This window comes from Neopelma chrysocephalum, unplaced genomic scaffold, assembly GCF_003984885.1.
Source record: "Neopelma chrysocephalum unplaced genomic scaffold, ASM398488v2 Primary Assembly neopelma1_97, whole genome shotgun sequence".
Classification (NCBI taxonomy): Eukaryota; Metazoa; Chordata; class Aves; order Passeriformes; family Pipridae; genus Neopelma; species Neopelma chrysocephalum.
The window spans coordinates 5,856,877-5,877,081 of NW_020897760.1; the positions used below are offsets into that span (position 1 = coordinate 5,856,877).

The following is a 20,205-nucleotide window of genomic DNA, read 5'->3' on the forward strand; positions in this document are numbered from 1 at the left end:
ACTCAAATTGTTCCTTGGTTTGAGAATTTAATTGATGTCTCGTGTCCATGTGCATCAAGTAAAATAAGTAATAATCCAAAATGCCTCTATGGGAGGTGTTTGGAGAGATCTTAGCACAAAGCAAAATGGGTTTGCTACTCTTAAGTTGTGGTTTATGGCACACAGAGCAGGGGAAAATTGGCTGAGGAAGTGACCTTCTTGAAAGTCTATGAACTTTGACAGTGTGTGACTATAAATATTATTCTTGGTTGTTTTAAACAGAATTTTATGGTTCTTTTATATTTTACTCATGCAAAGAAGTATACAGCTTTTACTGTATGATTGTTTAGGAGATTTTTGGTAAAGAAGAAAATAATGACCGAGATCTTTCCTTTTTTATGTGTAATTGTATAATGTTTTGCACTTTGTTTGTTCTGAATGTTGTTTGTCTACATTAAATACAGCAGTATACACCAGTTTGAGGCATACAAACTACTCACTCATTTTTTTCTAATTAGGTTTTTTTTGTTTCACTACATCTTAATGAAAAATCATATTTTGGTGTGGATCACATTTTATATAACACATACAGTCTGTTATATTTTGTAATAAATCAAGTGTGACAGTATGCACTGCCTTTCTTCAATACAGTTGTTCGAACACACAAGCTTTGCTTTTTTACGTCAGACTCTAAAAAATTGCTTTTCCATATGAAATATGTTTGGTTTTTTTCCAGATTGCCACAAACTACTCCACTTTTCAAGAATACTCAGACAAGCCCAATGTACACACAGTTCCTGACCACGTTGCTGGAAGAACTGCATTTCAAAAATGAAGATTTGGAAAGTTTAACAAGAATATTTAGAATGGACTGACGACTTGAATGGTCAGTCAATTTTAAGCTACTTTGTGTGTCATAAAACCAAGGCAGTTAACACTGGTTTTTATTTTCAGCATTTTGTAAGTATGCACAGTAACTACAGATTGTATCAGCCCGAGTAGAAAATGTGTGAAGCACATTTTAAAGTAAAGAAATATATATGGTATGGAAATGAGTGTCATCATTTTGTCACTTACAGTAAATGCCAGCTGCTTACTTATCACATTAATCTTTTGATAATATATAGTGGTTTACTGCAATTTTGAGAGGAATTTTTACTACCACAATTTATTAAAAAAAAATAAATTCTGTGTGGCTACAACAGCCAAGGCTCAGCAGGGTTTGTTTAATTATTACAATTAAATTGTTATGTTCAGTCTTTGTGGTATAAAATGGAGTTGAGAGATATGTGTTTTTTTCTTAATGTTGAGACAATACTGCATTCTGGGTAGGCCGAAAAATTTAGAGCAAATACCTTATTTATGTTGATCATATTCAACTGATTCAATGAAAACAGAGTTATAATATTAATTACTGTATTAACATTACTGATCTCAATCCTTTGTTCCCCACAGAATAACGTGATCATTTTAACATCTCCTACCACCTGAAATAGTTGCACAGAGAATAAAAGAACACCTTCAATTGTTGGAACTTTTTTAAAATGAAAAATGTAGTTTAGTATGAATTGTACTACTTGCACTTCTGCTTTTTCATTTCCCTGCTACGGGTAAGAATTTTGAAGTCTTGTGGAAAAGCTGCCTATAACAGCAGTTGTTCAAAGTATTCACGAAGACAAGTTACCATGTGGATCATCTGAAAACTGTGTGTTTAAAAGCAATAGAAAGGAATTTGGATTTGTTTTTTTCTTAGTTTGGAAACTTTCAGCTTGTGTACAGGAATTAGGGAAAGGGGGGGGAGAGAATGGAGTGTTAAGAACAGTGCTGCTGACATTTTTCTGTTGCCCCAATGCATGGAGCAGTAACTTTAAGAATGACTGTGACAGTACACAAAGATGTCTGAGTTATAGCCTGTTTCTCTTGCTGCTTCTGAGAAAAGGGGTGGTCTTTGAACTTATGTAAAAGTTATTTTTAAACAGACTCTGTTAATAATTTGGACTTTAAAATATATTTTAATAACTAAAAATTTTTGGCTTTCAGTAGTCATTTCATTTCAAAGAGTTGTTTTGTTTAGACTGAATGTCTTTGGGCTTGCTTCTGGCACTAACGGATTATAAATTGCAATTTAAAACTAATCCACTAGTGATTCTTAATGATTCCATAATATGGTTTACTGCATACTTCTCAGTTCATAGGACACTGTCCTTTGAGAGACTTGAAAGTTGTAACTGACAGCGCTTAGTCTGCAGCAAATGCCAGCACTAGTTAAGGCTGAAGCAAGACTTACCAGGGCTGCTACGCAGCAATTGCATTTGAAAAAACAAAGTTTATTCCTTTGTTTTGTTTCTGTAATTGGACATCATAAGGGAACTCCCCACTTAATTAGTTTATTGATGTGTTGTTCCTTCATATGTTCAGAATAAACGGAAAGAAGACCATGCAGCTTTTCCCTGGAAGCTTAATTGTGCAGTAGACTTTATTTAGGAGATGCTTGACTTTTCCTAACTTACCTTGTAATGGGAAGTTATGTTCAGTATACATTGTAAAAGCAACAATTTAAAATGTGGATAATCTTTAATGCAGAGTTACAGCTACACATTTTTCTAAGTATGGAACAGGAAAAAATTGCCCATTGCGATCAGAGCGTCTGATATAAAATTCATAAGAGTTACTGGATAGAAGGTACATCGGTTTCGGGCCATGATGGAAAAAGTTTACTTAATATGTATGGAAAGAAGGGTCAAAACCTCACCAAAAGATAAACTTCTGTAGAAGACTGAGTAATACGTATGATATTCTGAGCAGAACTTAAACCTTGATTTTATATCTATTTGCTTCTGATTTTAAAAGTTAAATATATTTCTATTTTTAGCTAGTACTTCACTGTGGATGAGCAAGCCATTGTCCTGTTCCATGCACATTTACCTTGGGGCACAAAGATTACCTCACAACAGTTTTGTTATACTGAGTGTACCTAGAAGGCATTACAAATATATCAGGAATATGACTGTGTTTTATTACGTTCGATGGCTCACAGTTGGAAAGTTTATACACTTCCTGTCAGTTTAGTGGTGTGATTTTTTTTTTTTTTTTAGTTATTTTTAGGCTTGGTCTTCAGCACCTACTGTGTAGGAAATGTATGATCTTGTAATAAGAATGAATAGGTTGCAGGCTCAAAGACCCCTTTATCAGGGTTCAGTGTAGCTGCTTTTACTGTCTGCCTCAGCAGCTCAAAAAAGTAAGCTTTCAGAATTTTTGTCTCTCTCCTTCAGCTCCTGTGTCGTAAGTTTCCCCATTCTTTTCCTTACCTAAAGAGAACAGAATAACCTTTATCCTTCCATGAGGCCAGAAGAAAGACTTCTGTAGTATGCTGGAAATGCCGTGAAGAAATATTCTTCACTTACCTTTAATGATTTTATCTCCCTTAGACATGAGTAACATACATATAAATAAATGGAGACAGTATGCATATATACCCATTACTAGGGAGAAAGGCTGTAGACTTATCTGAAAAGGATCTTTCATACTGTCAGCCTTAACTGGTATGTAAAAATGACAACTCAAGTACCAAAAATTAAGTTAATTTATGTAATTTTCTTATGAGCATGTTTCGTAACAGCTTAACTGCATAGAAATGTTCAAATCCAGACATCATTTTTGAGTTTAAAGCTAATTTCTGTCACAACTATCTGTCCTTTAAGAGATGTCACTCTTTCTTAACTCAGTTAGTTTTGGTGTCGTTCCCCCACTTCTCATTCTGTTTCTGTTTGCAGGCAGATTGTTGCCTTGTGGCCTTGTTGCTGTGCTTACTGTCTTTCCTCCTCTGTGAGCTGAGCGGATGAGGGCAGCTGACACTCAGGTCACTGGTGGTTTCAGCCTTATCTCATACACGCTAAATTTTTGTGACCAACTTGTGTAGGGACATTATGGATCTGGGCCTTAGGGTAGATGGGGCATAAGCAGGGCAAATATAGTGTGATGTTTCTTTCAATAGGGGAAAACCAGACTTCTACAGTGATTTTTTTTTTCCTGATGTATGTAATGGATTAAGTAAAGAACAGAAGAACAGTTTAGTTTAAAGCTTGAAGCAGAGCCTGCTTCACGTTGTTGCAGCTTCTCCTCATCAAAGGAGGAATGTGTGGCACATACCCTGCCTAGCACAGGTATGGATTTCTTACCAAGTTTTCTGTAGTAATGAAGTAATCTCAGGAAGAGAACAACCACATATACAGAGAAAGTCACATTTTTTCAGTGTTGTTCAAAGCAGTCTTTATGCTGGCCAAAGAGGCTGGCAAAAAGGCATTTGTGTCTATTTTCACACCAAAGTTCAGTTCACAGTCCTGTAAATACCGTCAGTGTAAGCACTGCCCTCTGTAATACTGAATTTCCTACTGCAGAACCCTTCACTGCTGCTGTTTTGGTTCTTTGTGCCCATTGACCACGCTTGCTGATTTTTATTGGGTTTTGGAGAGCAGAGGATTCAGAGTGGTCGATTTGATAGTCACCATTTCAGGAAAGTAGGAAAGTCGTAAGGTAACTATGAGAGATTATGCTGCAACTGTCTAAAGCTGGCAAATGTTATGTTTATATATGGTAATACAAAATTCTACATTAAAACCAGAAGAGAGCTTGATTTATTTCAGTGAAGACTATCAAAATAAAAATGTGCCTTAGTAAATCTAGAGCAGCATAACTGACAGGGCTGTGCTGCTGTCTAAACCCAGGACTGGAAAGTTAGATCTACCCTGTCTTTTAAAGAGTGATGCAGGGAGCGACAAGGAACATGGTACATGTATGGGGCCTCAAAGGCTTTGTCCACACTACACATAGAAGAGTCACTTGTATTTTCACTCTTCAGTCTCAGTGAGTAGCTTAAAAGTGAGACATCTGTTGTGGTTTTAGGGAGAAATAACGGTTCTGTGAATCTTGATGTTCCATGTACTACCCTTCTCCCCCTAATTTGAGAGAACTTGGATTCTACAAAATGCAAGAGGGAATGAACAGCTCAGCCGGACATGAAGTCTGAACTGACCTTTTAACTGCTGGAGAAAAAAAGGACTAACACATCAGAGAGAAGAAAAAGGAAGAGAGAAGGGAAAGCGGTATTCACACCTTCTAAATTTAGGCATCCAACCTTAGGTACCTGCCTATCTTAGTTTACTTCAGAGAGAACCAATGCTCTTAAATTTAGGGTCTACAAATCTTACCTTAGTGCAGTGTATGAAGTGGGTGGTGGTAATGCTTCTGTCCCTGAATCCCTAGTGGGGAAAAGAAAGCAGAAAAGTCAGCTCATAATGTTGACCATAGTAGACTGGTTCTCCCTGGAATAATTTGTAATAGTTTATGAAACTTAGACCCTAAGTTTCTAAGCAATCTGATCCTATTGTTCACTTTGATGGCTACTATTTCTAAAAGGATTTTTCTTAACCCATAAGAGTTAAAACCAAAAGAATTAAATTGAGTGGCAGTGTTTAGGGGAAAAAATAATGCCCGTATGTTGAAATTACATCCAGGAGGTTACACTCAAGTTCTACAATTTGCCTCTAAGCTTTCCATACTTACTGTTTATTTTTGCAATTGCGTACGAACACACAGTGCTGTGGGTGGGGTTTAGATTGATCTGACTGGGGCAGCAGGTAATGCTGAACTGTCATTTCCAGTGAGCATTAAATATTGAAAACACAGAATCAGCTTCTCTTTTTGGCAAGTCCTAAGTTTCCATTAGCAGCAGATGGTATACAAGGCAGGGCTAGGCATCTACCTATAAAGACCTCTTGTTTCTCAGCTGCATATCTCTACCACCTGACAGCCAGTCGTGCTCTGATTAGAGTCAGAGGAAGTGGGTGTGCCTTCCATTAGCAAAGGCAGAAAGTAATATTGCTGAAGATTTTTCCTCTTGAGAGCTTTCTTTTTGTGACTATTCATCTTACAACCACTTCTCTGCACAGAATCTGGAATGCTTTGGGAGATGCCTGAAAGATGCTGCAGAACATGAACTGTGGCATTTGTGGTGCTAAACAGGATTTGGTGAGGTGGGGGGCAGGGAGGAGCTGGAAACCCATATCTTCAGGCAGCTCTCATTTGAGCACTCTAGTTTAAAAAAGCAAGTGAAAGCAGATCAGCCACTGAGGCAATGTAAGGACATGTATGATTAAATGTTAGTCATTCCCCCTTAGTTGCTTGCAGCTGTAGAGTAGAGCAAGGTGCAAGCTGGAATTCTAAAAAAAATATACTGACTTTGCTAGCAGAACTCAATGTGTAGACTAAAGTCCTAGACTTAGGAAGGCTAATCAATCAGAACAGTGCAGTGAGTGTGGCCCCTGTACACTGCAGATGTCCTCCTGTTTGTTGGCTTTACTGTGCTATCCTGCAGTTACCCCAAGACAAGAGCTCTGATGAGGCCCTCTCCAAGAACAGGCTAGAGCTAACACACAGGTGATCCCAAGGCAGTCTCCTCTTGCCACTCTGCAGAATCCCACCTTGGAAGGCCCCAGGATGATTTGGTAGCCTGTACTTTAAAGGCAGAGCCTTTGGTACATTTTTGCACGCTGTGATTACCTGTGGGAGCTGCTTGCAAAGATCAGAGCGCAGAGCCAGTGGGGCTACTGACTGCTACATCCTGCACCACTGCAAGCCAGATCAATGCCATCTCTCGTAATTTTGAGCCTCTTAAATTTCATGGTGTATGTAACTGCACTGAACACTTAGAGGGACAGCAGCAGCTTCCTGGGAGTCCTACAATTTGGTTAGAATTAGTCATCACTACAGAGAGCTTGAAGGACTTTGGATTCTGCTTTAATAAGCAGCAAACATTTAGATCAGGATTTACATCATAAATCTTGCTTTTTTGTTCTACTCAAACAGGAGTGTCTACAAATCAGGTTAATATAATTTAACAGTAGAGTAGTTAAGTAACAAAAAGGATCATAATTGGTAGTATTATCTAAGAAGCCAGAACAACCCTGCTTACAGCTGTCAACTAAGATCTGACTCATCTAAGGTATTTTATAGCAACCATATGTTAGGCACATCTATCTCACCTATTATGCAAAAAAATGATAACGTTTCCTAATCAGGATTTGCCACTGAGCAGGATTTTCCGTAAACATCTCAGTATTGCAAGTGCTATCCACAGTCAGGGGAAAACCTTTTGCAGACACTTCTGATTTGTTAATTTAATAAACAGAATAAATGGTTACAAATCTGTGGCTAGTACTGATTCAGCAAGGCTGGCTGTAGTTCAAGTTACAGGTGCGTTACTTTGGCAGTTGAAATGTTAAAATGTCACTTTAGCACAGAATTCCTGAAGGTGATTATTAGCTTTTTTGCATTTCTTATGCATGAACTCCTGGGTGTTTCAAATTGAAGACATGGTCTCAAAGCATGTGATACATAAGAAATACTTCACTGAGACCAATATTGGTATAGTATCTTTACCTGCATAGACAGAAGAGGGAGGGTGATTTCAGATCAGTATACGAGAGCAAGATTAAAAAATGTTTGAAAATATTACAGTCTTTTGATAACAATGCAGGTGGTTAAGCTAGAATAGTAATTGCACTTTAACAAAGGCATACACTATTGCAAACCCCACTGGCTGTTGATTTTTGGGCAAATTTTAGATCCAGTTCACTTTTACACAGAAACCTGCCTAAGCCTACACCCCTCTGCAGTCTGACTACTTCTTGCACAAAGATTGGTTATATGTCCATCAGCCTTAACTATTCCCAAGCGGTCTTAAGGAATAATATGGGGCATGAAGCTGCTGTCCCAACACTTCCCTCTGTTCTCAAAAGGGCAGTAGTTTTACTGCTTAGAAACTCTGATTGACTTAAAAGCTTTTTTGAATACATTCTTCTTTTTCTGAACTGTGGGCTGTCACTAAATTAAAAAGAAAAAACCAAGTAGATATTTTTGCTGCTTAAGATCCTTAGCTTGTTATAAAATTTCACAACTAGAAATGTAGTTAAAGTGTTTCCTTATTAAGATAATTTTTCCAGAGAGTTTTCGAAAATAAGTAATTTTATATTAGCCCTCTACAGCTCTGGGTCAAAAACATGTCATCTCTGCTAACTAGTCATTTCTAAGATCCTCCCAAGCTCTGCTCTTTTGTTCACTGAACATCTGATGCTTCTTGTTATTCTTCTGTAACCACAGCTGTGCCCTCTTCAAAAAACTCACAATCTCACAATGCTAAACTGACAAGTTGAGTGTCAAACCACACACCCCAAGCAGCCCTGAAGAAAAACAGAATCCCGCTTGAAGGAAAACAAAATAAATCACACAAACTGTTTCCAAAGAATGAATCTGAAACATTTCAAACTGTGCACAGGCATTGTTTCCTAAGAATGCAAATGCCATTTTTATGCTCACTTACTGTATAATCAGAGGCAGCTCTCAGAAGGGAGAGATAATTTTGAACAACTTTTTATTTCCTTGTTAAGGTGAGTTTTATCTCTTTGAGCTGAACTGGAGCCTTGCTGTGGGACCAAGATGGGTCTCCTTTTTGCCAAAAAGCAGCAGGGCTGTTGCTGTGCTGGCTGAGTTACACAGCAGGGTAAGTGAGGCCGCTTCCCCAGGAATGTGCAGGTTGTGTGCCACTGAGCCGCTGTGCACCGGAGCCCCGTGTGGTGCTGGCTGAGAGCAGCCGAGAGCTGGACAGGACTGAGCAGAGCTCCCTCTGCCTGAGCAGCCACCTCTCTGCTCTAGCGGGTCCCTGGTGACAGAAGGCTCTTAGGGCGGAGTGAAGAGATTTGTCAGGTGTCTGCAGCCAGGCTATAGCAGGACCCACAGCTCTTTCAGCTGAAGTGCCTCTCTGCAAGCCGTCCCTCCTCCCACTGCAAGGGCTGATGTGGGAAAAGATTACAATGCTGTAGTGCTAAGGTGCCAAATATGTATGATTTGGCTTGGCAATAGTTCTATAACTTACCTAAAAGGCCTTATGATACTATCATGCAAAGAATGACATGTAAAGGCAGTAGAAGGGGTCATTATCATGCTGAAAAAATACTGAAGACCAGCTAGCTGGTTTCCTAATTAAACTGTCAAGCACAGTTCACACTTTGTGCTGTCTCCTTCTCTCTATGGTTCAAAATTTGTCACAGCATTAAAAAACCCCAGTTAAAATATAAAAGCATAGCTACAAATGTGTATCTAGCTGCCTTGAAGGCTCCCTGTCAATATGTAACTGTAAGATAGTGCTGTTGTTTAGGCTTCACTGAAAAACTTCTTTTTTTTAATCTGATGATTCAAAGGCGAAACATTGACCTTCAGTTTTGGTACTTGACTGACGATCTTCTGTAAAGATCTGTGTAGGAGTAATGCTGAATTCTGGGTTACATCATTTATATCTCAAGAGTTTGAGTCAAAAGTTGGATTTCTCTTTTTCCTAGTTCATTTCTATCTGATGGCCTTGAATATAAGAGATGATGCCTGAAGCAAAGCTGATAAAGTCACCAATGCAAAGAAGCAGGGGGTGGGAGGGGGGTGGGAAGGGACACAGCAGCATAGATACATATCTTCACATCCTTATTTCCTTTACAAAGGGAGGAAGGAAGTTCCCTGCAGGTTAGCCAGAGAGTATCTGGTCTTACAGTCTAAGAGGTAGCAAAGTACTATTTCCAGGAGCTGCAGGCTTTCAAAAATATTGAATTCAGTATTTCACAGATGATACTCCATAAAGTGATTTCTATACGTAGGGCTCCTGAAAAACTTCTACTAAAAATTCACAACTGGGTGTACAGCCAGAGTTACAGACACTCACCCCACCATTTCATATCTCTACTCATTTCTGTCCAGTCTTCCAAATCCTTCTTGTTCTTCCCATCCCTGTGCCTGGCTATTCCTTTCCACTCTACCCCTTCCCTAACTCCAACAGCTAGCACTCATCTTCCTACCTGCTCCCTGTGTACCCTTGTAAAGATCCCACCCAACAGTCAGCTTCCACAGCAGAAGACCCCTGGGCTTCCCACCCCTCCCACTGGCTCCCTGCACCACAGGAAGGGTCAGCACTGCCCAGTGAGGGCCTTGAGTCTCCCACCCTCCCGTCCACATAGGGAGCTGCTGCAGGGAACCTGCTGCAGGGCTCATTTTTTCAGCACAGGATGGCAAACGGGCCATTTCTGCCCTTGCTCCTCAAAAGTGGCTCACACGTGTCCTTGGTTTGGTGCCCACGAACACAGGCAACCTCTCTACAGCTGGGATGGCACTGCCCCGGGGCCACGTGGATTGTGCAGGCAAAAGTACTCATATAAGGATTCTTAAAACAGCATCTTCAGGTTATTATGAAGGTTGTCTCTAAAACAGATATGACTCACCCAACAGCTACAGCAGTGATCCTGCGCAGAGATGAATAAGAATTTTTATGCAACTTCTTTAATCAGAAGAGGCCTGCTTGGTTGAAAATGAAACCTTTGCAGGAAAATGTTGGTTTTGATTAATTTCTCAACTTGAAAAAGTGTCCAAATTGTCAGTGTGTATCACTTCAGCATTTCTAAACACACAGAAAGGGGAAAAAAGGTAAAATTAAGAAAATTAAGTTTCAAGTCACTTTTCATTTTAAGATGGGTTAAATTTCATTATACGATCAACTGGAGTCCAAACATTTTAACACACGTTAAACCATGAGGTTTTTGTTTGCAAAAATTTACATTTTCACCTGTCTTCCCAAATTGTTTGTTGTAGATTACACTATGTAAATACTCAAATGTATTTTTCCTTAGTAGAAGTACAGTATTTATTTTTAAAACTAATGTGAGGAGGAGCCATAACAGCTTTGTTCGGAATTTCCTGCTATGTAATAGTAGCCCCTGTATCTCTATAGACTGTTACCTATCAAAGCCATTACCTTTCATAATGCAACCTCAGGGAAGATTTTATTGCTGAAAAAAAAAATATCCATTCCTACTTTTAACTAACTGTTGTAAGAAATTGTTTCGTTTCAGAACTTTGACCAGGATTACAAATTCACCACTGAAAATGGATCAAAGTAATCAGTGGTTTCAGAGGATCATGCTTACTTTTATTTGCTGATTTTTTGACTGAGTTTATAGTCTTCCTATGGCACATTTACATTTATTGAGGTGAGCTTTTTAACTGTTGAGGACACCTTTAGGATGATTATCAATTAGCCATTTGATCATCAATTTCAAAGCATTTTCCAAAGATACTAAAGCCCTTCTCACAGAAAAAGAAAGTGAAAGGGGAGTGGAGTGACTCATCTGGGCACATGGACTATATCAGATACAGAGCCAGGAATAAACTGAGCTCCTGGTACCCACACTCGTGGCCAGGGCACTAACATGCCTTTTACTAAAACTGATAGCAGGCATCCCACCATTTTACAAAGGAACATCCCTTTCTGGTGGAACATGCATTTGAAATTCAAAATATATTTGCTTGGGTTTTGGCAATACATGCTGTAATGCCTCCCTTACTCTTTTGCCTAACCCTACTCAGAGCAGGAAGAAAAATAAAAATGCATTGAGCATATTTTTCTGTATCAGTTGCTTTGGCTTGATGTTGCTGATACTGTAAACTTGGCTCCACTACAAACAGAAACGTTACAGTTGAACTCTCTGAGATTTTCATAAGTAATCACCACCAGATTTGGGTCATATCTGTAGATATACTCACTGCAACCTTTAGACTAAGTTTTGAATGTGGTTAAGTATGTTGAGGCCACGCACTGTAAAATAAAGAGACTAAAAGCAGACCATTTGCTCTGGCCTCAAGTGTGAATGCTGAGCTCTTTGAGGAATCTGAGCCACTTCATCTATCTTCTTTATTTATAACCGTCCTGCCCATTGAAGAAGAGCTGATGGTTGGGACAGAGCTACATGGGAGATGTTTGGAGAGCACAAGACAGGAGTACTGTGGGGATGGAGGTTTTGATATCCTCTAGCTCAGTGCTGCTCATTAAGGCCACCAACAGTAAACTCATGGGGTTAGCCCAGGGGCTTTAAACTGCCCTCAGGGAGAAGATAATGTAGCCAGTCTGGTAAAATGGACTATTCTAGGCTATATCAGAAAGAAAGCAGGATAGACTAGAGCAATTAATAATACTTCATAAGAGCCTTGCAAAACCAGAGTATGTTTGAAAGCAGCAATGAACTTCAGGTAAAAGATGAAAGAGGGTATGAGAGACAATCCGCGGAAGCCTAAGCCAAGTGGTTAACTACTGCTACAACAACCCAATAGTTCTGGGTTAATTTGGGATGATTAAGGAAGAAAAAAATGCTTGGGGGTTGGGCATGGGTGGGAGCTGTTGTTACAAATTAGTAAGATTGCAAATCTTGGCTGACTCGGAGCAAAGATTGTAAGTATTAGTTCATAGTTCTAGATGAGTTGGTTTGGGATGGTTGTTGGAGTTTGTTTTTTTTTAAATCCAGGCCATCTGTGTAGAGGCACTTTTTATTCAGTGAATTGCATCAGCACAACAGTTAAGGTACATACAGTGTGTGGCAGCTTTTGCTGAACTTGCCAGTTTAGAGCCCATGACTAGCACTTGTTCAGAGGGGGGTAAGGAAGTGCCAGCGCCAGGTGCCATGTGGAAACTTAAGCAGAACGAGCTTAGGAGGAGAGAAAACACAGCAGAGGTTTAGGGAAGAGAAGGAGAATGAGAACAAAGGTTTGACACAGGAGGGAGCAGCAGATGAGCTCACAGGAGGAGAAAGGGGTGCAGGGAAGAAGCTGTGATGCTAAAAATCTGTGACAGTGGAATGGGCAGAGAACATTAGAGGATGTGGAGCCATAGGGTAATAAGGAGAGTAGGTCAGTGTTACAGGGTGATCTGAATCGCATAGTCACAAAATGTGTTTTAATACAACCAGATGCAATAGAACCCACCTGGGAGAAAAGAAAGCAAGCTCCTGGGATGAGAATCTGCCTCTGAAAGCAATGATGGATATAGGGTGTGAAGTCAGCCTAGACAGCTAAATGCTCAGCACAAAAGTATAATTATCTTTTTAGCATCTGCATCTGTGTATCAATGTTTTGTTGCATGTATCCCTGTACAGATGTTTCTTTAAGTACAGTACTAATTATAAACAGAAGAACCACCACAAAATCTGCACAAGCGTCACAGACTTGTGAAACCATTGCAGACCCAAACCATGGTGCAGATGGTGAAATGGTCTTGTGTGGGAGTTAACTATTTCCACATTAACGTTATTCAATCACAGTGGCCCATTTTCACATAGCTTGCTGAACTTCAGAAGGTTTGCACAAAGGTTAAGGTTTGACATTTTGAGACGGAGTGTCTTAGTCCTCTATCCTCTAGTGAGAACTACAATAAATAATCAATTATAGAAGAGAAACACACACTCTTACTGCATCCCTTTCCAGGGTGAAAGCACTGAAAACATGCTTTTTTGACACAAATGCCTATTCTGAGGTTTTCATTACCAGGATTTCCAGTAAAATTGCCATAGGCAAGAAAGCACTTAATCTGACTGTTACATTAGGCTTCCTGAAACCTCATGTAGGTGGAATTGTGAGTGCAGGCGTAAGAAAATGTCCTTAAACTTCTGATGGACAAACAGAATTACATTTCTATCAATATGTAAGGTTGTGATGAGGCCCTACATAAAGGGTAGCATTTAGTGTTTTAGGGGTTTTTTTCATAACCAGAGTGATTTCTGTTACTTTATGCAAAGCACGCCTCTAAGAATGAAACAGATTGAGACAGGGCATAACGTCTTGTCACAGCAGCATAATTCATGACTGCATTCAGAAATCACTTCTCTCTTTAGATTTAGGTATTAGTTCAGAGATTACTTCTAGAAAGCAGTATTATCTCTTCATCACTCAGTTCTACAGATCTCTATTTATATGTTTAGCTAATTTATTACTGCTGCACATCTGTTATTTCTGCAGTACCGGATAGATACAGCACAACATTTTCAGTGTTACTTCCATCACAGAGCACTGTATCTGTAGGGGTTTGCCCTTCTTGATCAGAACCCACCCCTCTCACCCTGGTACTTGCTGTTTTGAGGCTGTGAGAGGAGGAGGAGAACCCTGGAAGCAGCCTACCTGCTCTCACTTCTGTCTCCTGGATGCAATGACCAACTTAAGGGAATTAAGCTGCGGAGTCCTTGAAAGTCTCCACCAAACATGTATGGATTGTGGGTTCACAGCTTGCAGTAGGAGTTGCAGATTGGACAGAGGTAAAACTCCAATACTAAAACAAAGATCTTTGCTACAGGCTTGATCTCAATATCCTGGAGCAATGAAAAGAGCAGCAGAGGTACCAAACTGTTACCCATCACCAACATGGCAGGATTCAAAAGTTCTCTGGTCTGTGTGCCAGTCTCAAGTCAGAAGCTGAAGCCACCTGCACACTGATTCTCTGCTATGTAGCTGAGAGTCACTGCTTTGCTCTACAAACCCAGCAATGTCATCCAGACAGCACTCACAGGCATGCAGGTACAAGCATGATGTAGAGGGAATTGGCAGGGTCATTAAGGAAAGTCCATACTCCCTTGTGTCCCCAGGTATAGGTCCCATTTCCCTGTCACACACCTTCACGTGACGAAACAAAGTGCCCATCTCAGAACAGCGGCTTGAGAGGGATGAACTCTTTCAGGTGCTTTTCCCCCCTTGGGACAAAGCAGTTCTGCAGGTACCCTGCAAACAGAAGTGTGGAGAGAGGGGAAGACTTCCCACCCAATGTACCACGAGAGGGAACTGCAGCTTCATAAAGAGGAGGGCACAGAGCCAGAGAGACATTTTCCCAAGAGTTCATTTTCAAAGATTGCTGAAACACAGTGGCTGCCTGTAAACCCAAGCAAACAGCAACATAACGGGTCAAGCACTGACATAAGAGAGTTCAACCTACTTTGGTAATCTGACAGTTACAGGCAAATGAGAACGGGGACCATAACAGCAACTCTTAGGCAACTTTTAAACACACAGTGTTTCCTATGGTCACAACATAGAGCAATCCCAGGAACAAATTCTCTTAGCACATAATGACTGATAAGCCACCCAAAAGACAAAAACCCCAGCACTAAATAATTCTGCTTTTTAAATGCAAAAAAAGATTTTTTTAAAAAAAGGTAATTTAAAATAAATACCTTCTACGAAAGAGGAGAAGACCTGTCAAACCTCTCCTGTGTGCATTCTGCTAATTGGACCAACCCACAACCCAAACCACAGAGCATTCAGGCGGGGTCTAATCCCACTGCAAGGAGGCTCCTGTCACACAGTAACCTCCCCTCTCCATTAAGGTTGGATTCTGACTAGGAATGGTTGCATCCTTCACTCTGGTTTCTGGGGATTTAATGTTTTGTTACAGCATTGGATGTGCCACTTCCAGTTTAATGCACTGAATTTCAGGCTGACCCCAATCATATGCGCAGCTACTGAGCACAAGTTCTTTCCCCAGGAAGGTTTGAGAGTAGCCCTTAGTGTCATGTTAGTCCCCTGCCTTGAGGAAGAGCAGAGTGAAAAACAGATGCTGCCATAAGCACAAACCCAAAATGTGCTGAGCCACGCAGAACTGCAGTGGAAGTACTGGAGATAAGAGTAACACCCACTGACCTGGTATTTCCAATAGTCAGTAGTGACCAGGAAACAACCGTTTTCCCCCAGTAGATGGATTGTTGCTGAGTTTAACCTGCAGAGACACCCTGGCAGCACCAGTGAGACTCTTGCTATATAGGTTAGATGCAGTCCACACAATACTGATTGGGTTACAGAGCTACGAACAGGTTCAGTTCAGTTTAGAGCCCAGACCACTCAGATTTACCCTAAATACAGCAGATTAGATATAGGTCATCCTACAATCAGGTTCCTGCTCTTTGACTTGAGTTAGAGTAAGACAAATCTGTCACATGTGAGTCAGCTTCTAAATGCTCTTGGCGTGATGGGAGTTTGCATTTATACAGAACTATGTAAATACCAAAAAAGAAACTAAAGATTTGACCTTTGTTTACCCAAGCGAGTCTCAGTTGAAAAGGCATGTCAGATTTTAATAGCATTTCTAGGATTGATTCAGCTCTGACAGGCCAATTTCCACAAATTGACTGCAAGTACAGCACATCTGTACTCAGCAGGAAGCCTACGCAGAGGCTGCAGTGGCATCAGGAACCCACAAGTTACACAAAATAAACACTTTGGTGCAAAAGTCTGAACTAGGAGCAGAGCCAACATGACAGAATGCACTGATTTATTCACCACCTTCTCTCCAGCAAGGAGCCCTCTCCTGCAAACATCTCTACCACGTCTGGCTGTCCCAGGGGAATGCCCAGTGGGTTGGAGAAGGTGCACGAGCAGTGCCAGTCCTCTGGCAGCACCATCAATGAGTGCACCCTGTGTGCACAAGCTCATGGGGACCAGTCATCAAGGGGGCCACGGAAACCAGCACTAGCACCATCAGCACCGGACCAATGCTGGCAGAGATGCCCTATCGCAAAGCTCTGTGTCCCTTTGCTCACATGTAAGCCCAAGACAAATCCTCAACAAGGGCACTTTTACCTTCAGTCACAACTTCATGACCATCTTTTTAATACCTTGGGCAAATATTGACTCGGATCCAACAGACTGAAAATATTTGTTTTGCACCAGATGCAGTGCGTGTGTATCTTTGAAACATTAGCTAAAGGAGTGATTTGGGAAAATAAAATTTCTGGGTGGATGTGTTTACTTTGCAAGGTTGTTGGCGTTGAGCTCAGATCCCAGAAGTGTGTGTGAAGGTTTCCACCACAGGCAGAGCCAGCTGTGAGCGCCACGATGCAGAGGCAGCAGAGCTGTGCACACACGTGCATTCTGCCTCTGCACTCACCACATGACAGAGGGAGGGCTGGGGATCACTGGTGAGGACGTTAACGGGTCCATACACTCCCGCTCTGAAGAGACCTGAAAAGGTCTGTGAGGTATAGAAGAAATTACTGAATTTATCACTTCAAGACACATCCTCCAAAGTTCCTGGCATTTAATGTCAGGGCTGCTTTTTGCAAGAACTTGAGCATCATTTCCCTGGCTCCCAGCTGACGTCAGCTTTTGGAAATGATGACACTGTTTCAAGGGAAGGGAAGGTAAATCCCCACTCCTCTCCCTTCTCTCTTGCCCCATCTAACCAGAAAGAGTTCCAGTAAAAAGCACGTATCTAAAACATGTATCTATGCAGAGAAACCGCCTTTGTTAGGAGGCTGAAAGCAACAGAGAGGTAGCCTGAGTGGTTTAGGTTGCTTCAGTTTTCAATCCTTAGGACCCTTCCTGCCCCAAGTGCCAATTCTCCATATGGAGGTATCTCCATATCCCCAGTTCCCCAATATCCCACTCTCTCCTAAAAATTATCAGTCAGGTGCAGCTTTGGCAGTTGCAGAGCTTGCTTATGGAAACTGGAAGAGAGAGGGAAAGCAATACAGAACTGAAGGAATAGCACTTCAGCACCATTCAGTAATCTATGGATATTCCTTCTGTCCAATATTTTCATTTGGGGAGTTAATTAATTTTGGGGGCCTTTCAGAAGGAACAGGAGTGTGAAAAGAGGTTCTTTTCTGCATTTACCAAATAAGCATAGGAGAAAAAAAACTACAGAATTTTGTTCAGTATATTTGCAGGAAGAGTCCTAGTGAAATATTTGTTTGCTGGGCAACTCAGTGCCAAACTCAATAGTTAGAAGTTTCTACAGAACAGAATTATTCCTTGGAAACACTGGACTGGAAATTCATAGCAATGCTCTTTGATGTCTCTTAAAATAATCATCTTTGAATCTGCAGCACATCCCAGGCAGCACTTGAGAAGTACAAGAGTAACATTTTGCTGAGTCTTTTTCCACAAGTGAATCTTTTCATCAGATACACAACAACACCTGACACCTGGGGCTCTCACACCCTCTGAACAGTCAACAGATTTTGCCCAGAGCAACAAAAATGAGCAAGCCACACACACTGATCCACACATACACCTATCTCTAATGCACTGCCTCCTGCCTCTGGAAATTCAGGGGTATTGGAGTTTTCCTGGTCATGAAGGACCCCTACAGCAGCCAAGACATCCTTTCTTACCTACAGGGTCTCTGTGAATCACTGCAGGAAACTAACCCTGAAAACTTTACTCAGACACTAAGCTTGCATTAAAATCAATCTAATAACATTTGGTAGCTGCAGGAACGTTGCACCTCCCTGAAGGGGAGTTATAGATTGGTTTCAACGTGAAGATCAGTTAAACCAACACTAGAAAAGAGATCGAATTTCTGGCCATATGTCCCTTGTGCCATAAGTAGATTACCAGAGGCCAAGACACTTTACAGTGACATACCACAGGTTCAAGGACTAAGGTTATTTTACAGGAACCCTAGAAAGACACTTTTCTGTACTCATGTTAATGTAGTTAAGCTCAAGCCTCAGTGTCACAGCAGCCAGCATGCAGAACCTCCTAATGCAGTTGTACATCTAAAAAGGCATTTTTGAGGTTTCACCCTGCCAAGTAAACTGTAGATATGTTACAGTCAACATGTCTCATACCTGGAGGTTTCTGAGCCATCATCCCCACCATCAATGCTATGCACACTCCCTCCCCAGCTAATTCTTGACAGTCCAGCACACTCTTAGCTCTGTGTGTCCGAGTGAGTTCAGCCTAGGTTTCCTTCCTCAGGATCGCAGCATGTATTTAAGTACTCCATCTCCCAAGTCACAGTCAGGTTATATTCCCCCTTCAAGATGTTTGAGGCATTCCTGTGGAGGAATCAAATCGCTCCAGCACCACCTCATGAATCCTTAGCCTGACCTTTCTGCCTACAGCTGCCCAGTGCCTGGACATGCCAGAGGCATTTGCTGCATGCATGTTTTCTCTCAAGTATTGTGGTGGAGTTTCCTCCACCTCTTTGTCAACCACTGTTACAATATACAACCGAGCACCACCGTTAGCAAGATGTGCAAGTACCCTATTTGAAATTTCTCTTTCAAGTTTATAGGACTGCAAACACACAATGAGTCCCTAGCAGGTCTCTGTATGCTGTTAAACAGAATCTCCCCTGGCCCATGACTTCCTCATACTGATGGCATGTTCCCTGTTCCCCCTACTCCTCTGCCCTGACCAGCCTTTACACAAAGGGGCATTTTAGTTTGGTTTTGTCCTACAGAAGTGAATTTCAGTTCTCAGGGCATCGTAAAAAGTTGTTAAGTCAATTCTCAGTCACATGAACATGGCTTTGTACAGAGCTAACAATAAAAAGGATTTGTGCAAAGCCTGTTTAGTGACAGATGAGGAATTAGGGCCATTTCACACTTTTTAAGTTGATAAAATATTTTGTTATGCTATGAAGAACATGAAACCTTCTGGAAGCATGGCTGGGTAGCTGCAGTGTCAGTGTGATCAGAAATTATGTCATATCCCCTGGCTACTATGGGCTGTGCTAAAGGGGCACTTTAGCTTCCTTAGCCCCTAAACCTGATTTCAGTTACCATCCTTTATTGTCAATAAACATAAGAGCACCCCTTTGGAGTAAAGGGGTTGAAGTAATAGGAAACATAGGCACAGACCACATGTGTGTCAGGCCAGGAGTAGGGCTGCATGGTCACAGGCCTGTTCTTGCCATGCACTGGCCTGTCTGGTAGCCCACATATACAGCTCTTAGCAAGGTTGTCTGCCACCAACTCTCACATAGATGTGACAACCCCTCTGTCACAGCGTGGGGGGGACAGGGAAAACACAAATCACTGAATCATCCCATAGCAGCAGCAGAGAACAGGCACAGCAATCCCTGCAGCCCAGTTGGAGAAAGATGAGAAGCAGCTTTTTGGGTAGAAAGTGAGGCCTGGTATTTGTTGGCTTCTACGCCACTCAGGAAAATAAAGTGCAAGGAAACGATCTTTTAGTGGTGCTGGTGGTGGATTTTTTACTTTTCCCCCCCTGCTTCAGCACTGCCAGGCCACTCTTGTCAAGAGGCAGTGGCACCACTGTAGAAGATTGATTCATCCACCAGTACTTGCACTCTCAAGGACCTTCACTGATTGTCAGCTGAATTTCCACCATATAGCTAACCAGGAGCAGGACTGGAAAGAGGGCAATAACATTTACCTAGGAGACTCTCACTACCAGCACCAACAGACCCCCTTGCTGTAACACATGCTGCACATCTAGTTGTGCTGCTTAATTGCAGCATTTCCCCTGATTAGGTTGAACAGCAGCAGAACCCAACCTGGCTGCTGCAGTTGTCCTTTTGTTACTCTTTACTGTGTGGGACCCTCAGGATCCAACATCCTTTCTCGGTGAGAA

General features: G+C 41.3%; 1 protein-coding gene and 1 long non-coding RNA gene across 4 annotated transcripts in view; one reads left to right on the forward strand and one right to left on the reverse strand.

The window, feature by feature from the left end:
• RPAP2 (RNA polymerase II associated protein 2) overlaps positions 1–2,005 on the forward strand; it is a 34,080-nt gene extending 32,075 nt beyond the window's left edge. For 2 of the 3 annotated variants that reach the window (XM_027694296.1, XM_027694297.1), the window contains exons 13-14: positions 716–865; positions 1,435–1,552. In XM_027694296.1, the coding sequence (XP_027550097.1) occupies positions 716–854 (139 nt within the window). In that variant the 3' untranslated portion in view covers positions 855–865; positions 1,435–1,552. Of the gene's footprint in view, positions 1–715; positions 866–1,434 lie in introns of all 3 variants that reach the window. The other variant, XM_027694295.1, reaches the window with a different exon arrangement.
• LOC113972839 overlaps positions 1–20,205 on the reverse strand; it is a 28,333-nt gene that overhangs the window by 2,551 nt on the left and 5,577 nt on the right. The window contains exons 2-3 of the long non-coding RNA XR_003536032.1: positions 10,296–10,471; positions 5,187–5,237 (exon numbers count right to left, since the gene is read on the reverse strand). This is a non-coding gene — a long non-coding RNA (uncharacterized LOC113972839). The remainder of the gene's footprint in view (positions 1–5,186; positions 5,238–10,295; positions 10,472–20,205) is intronic.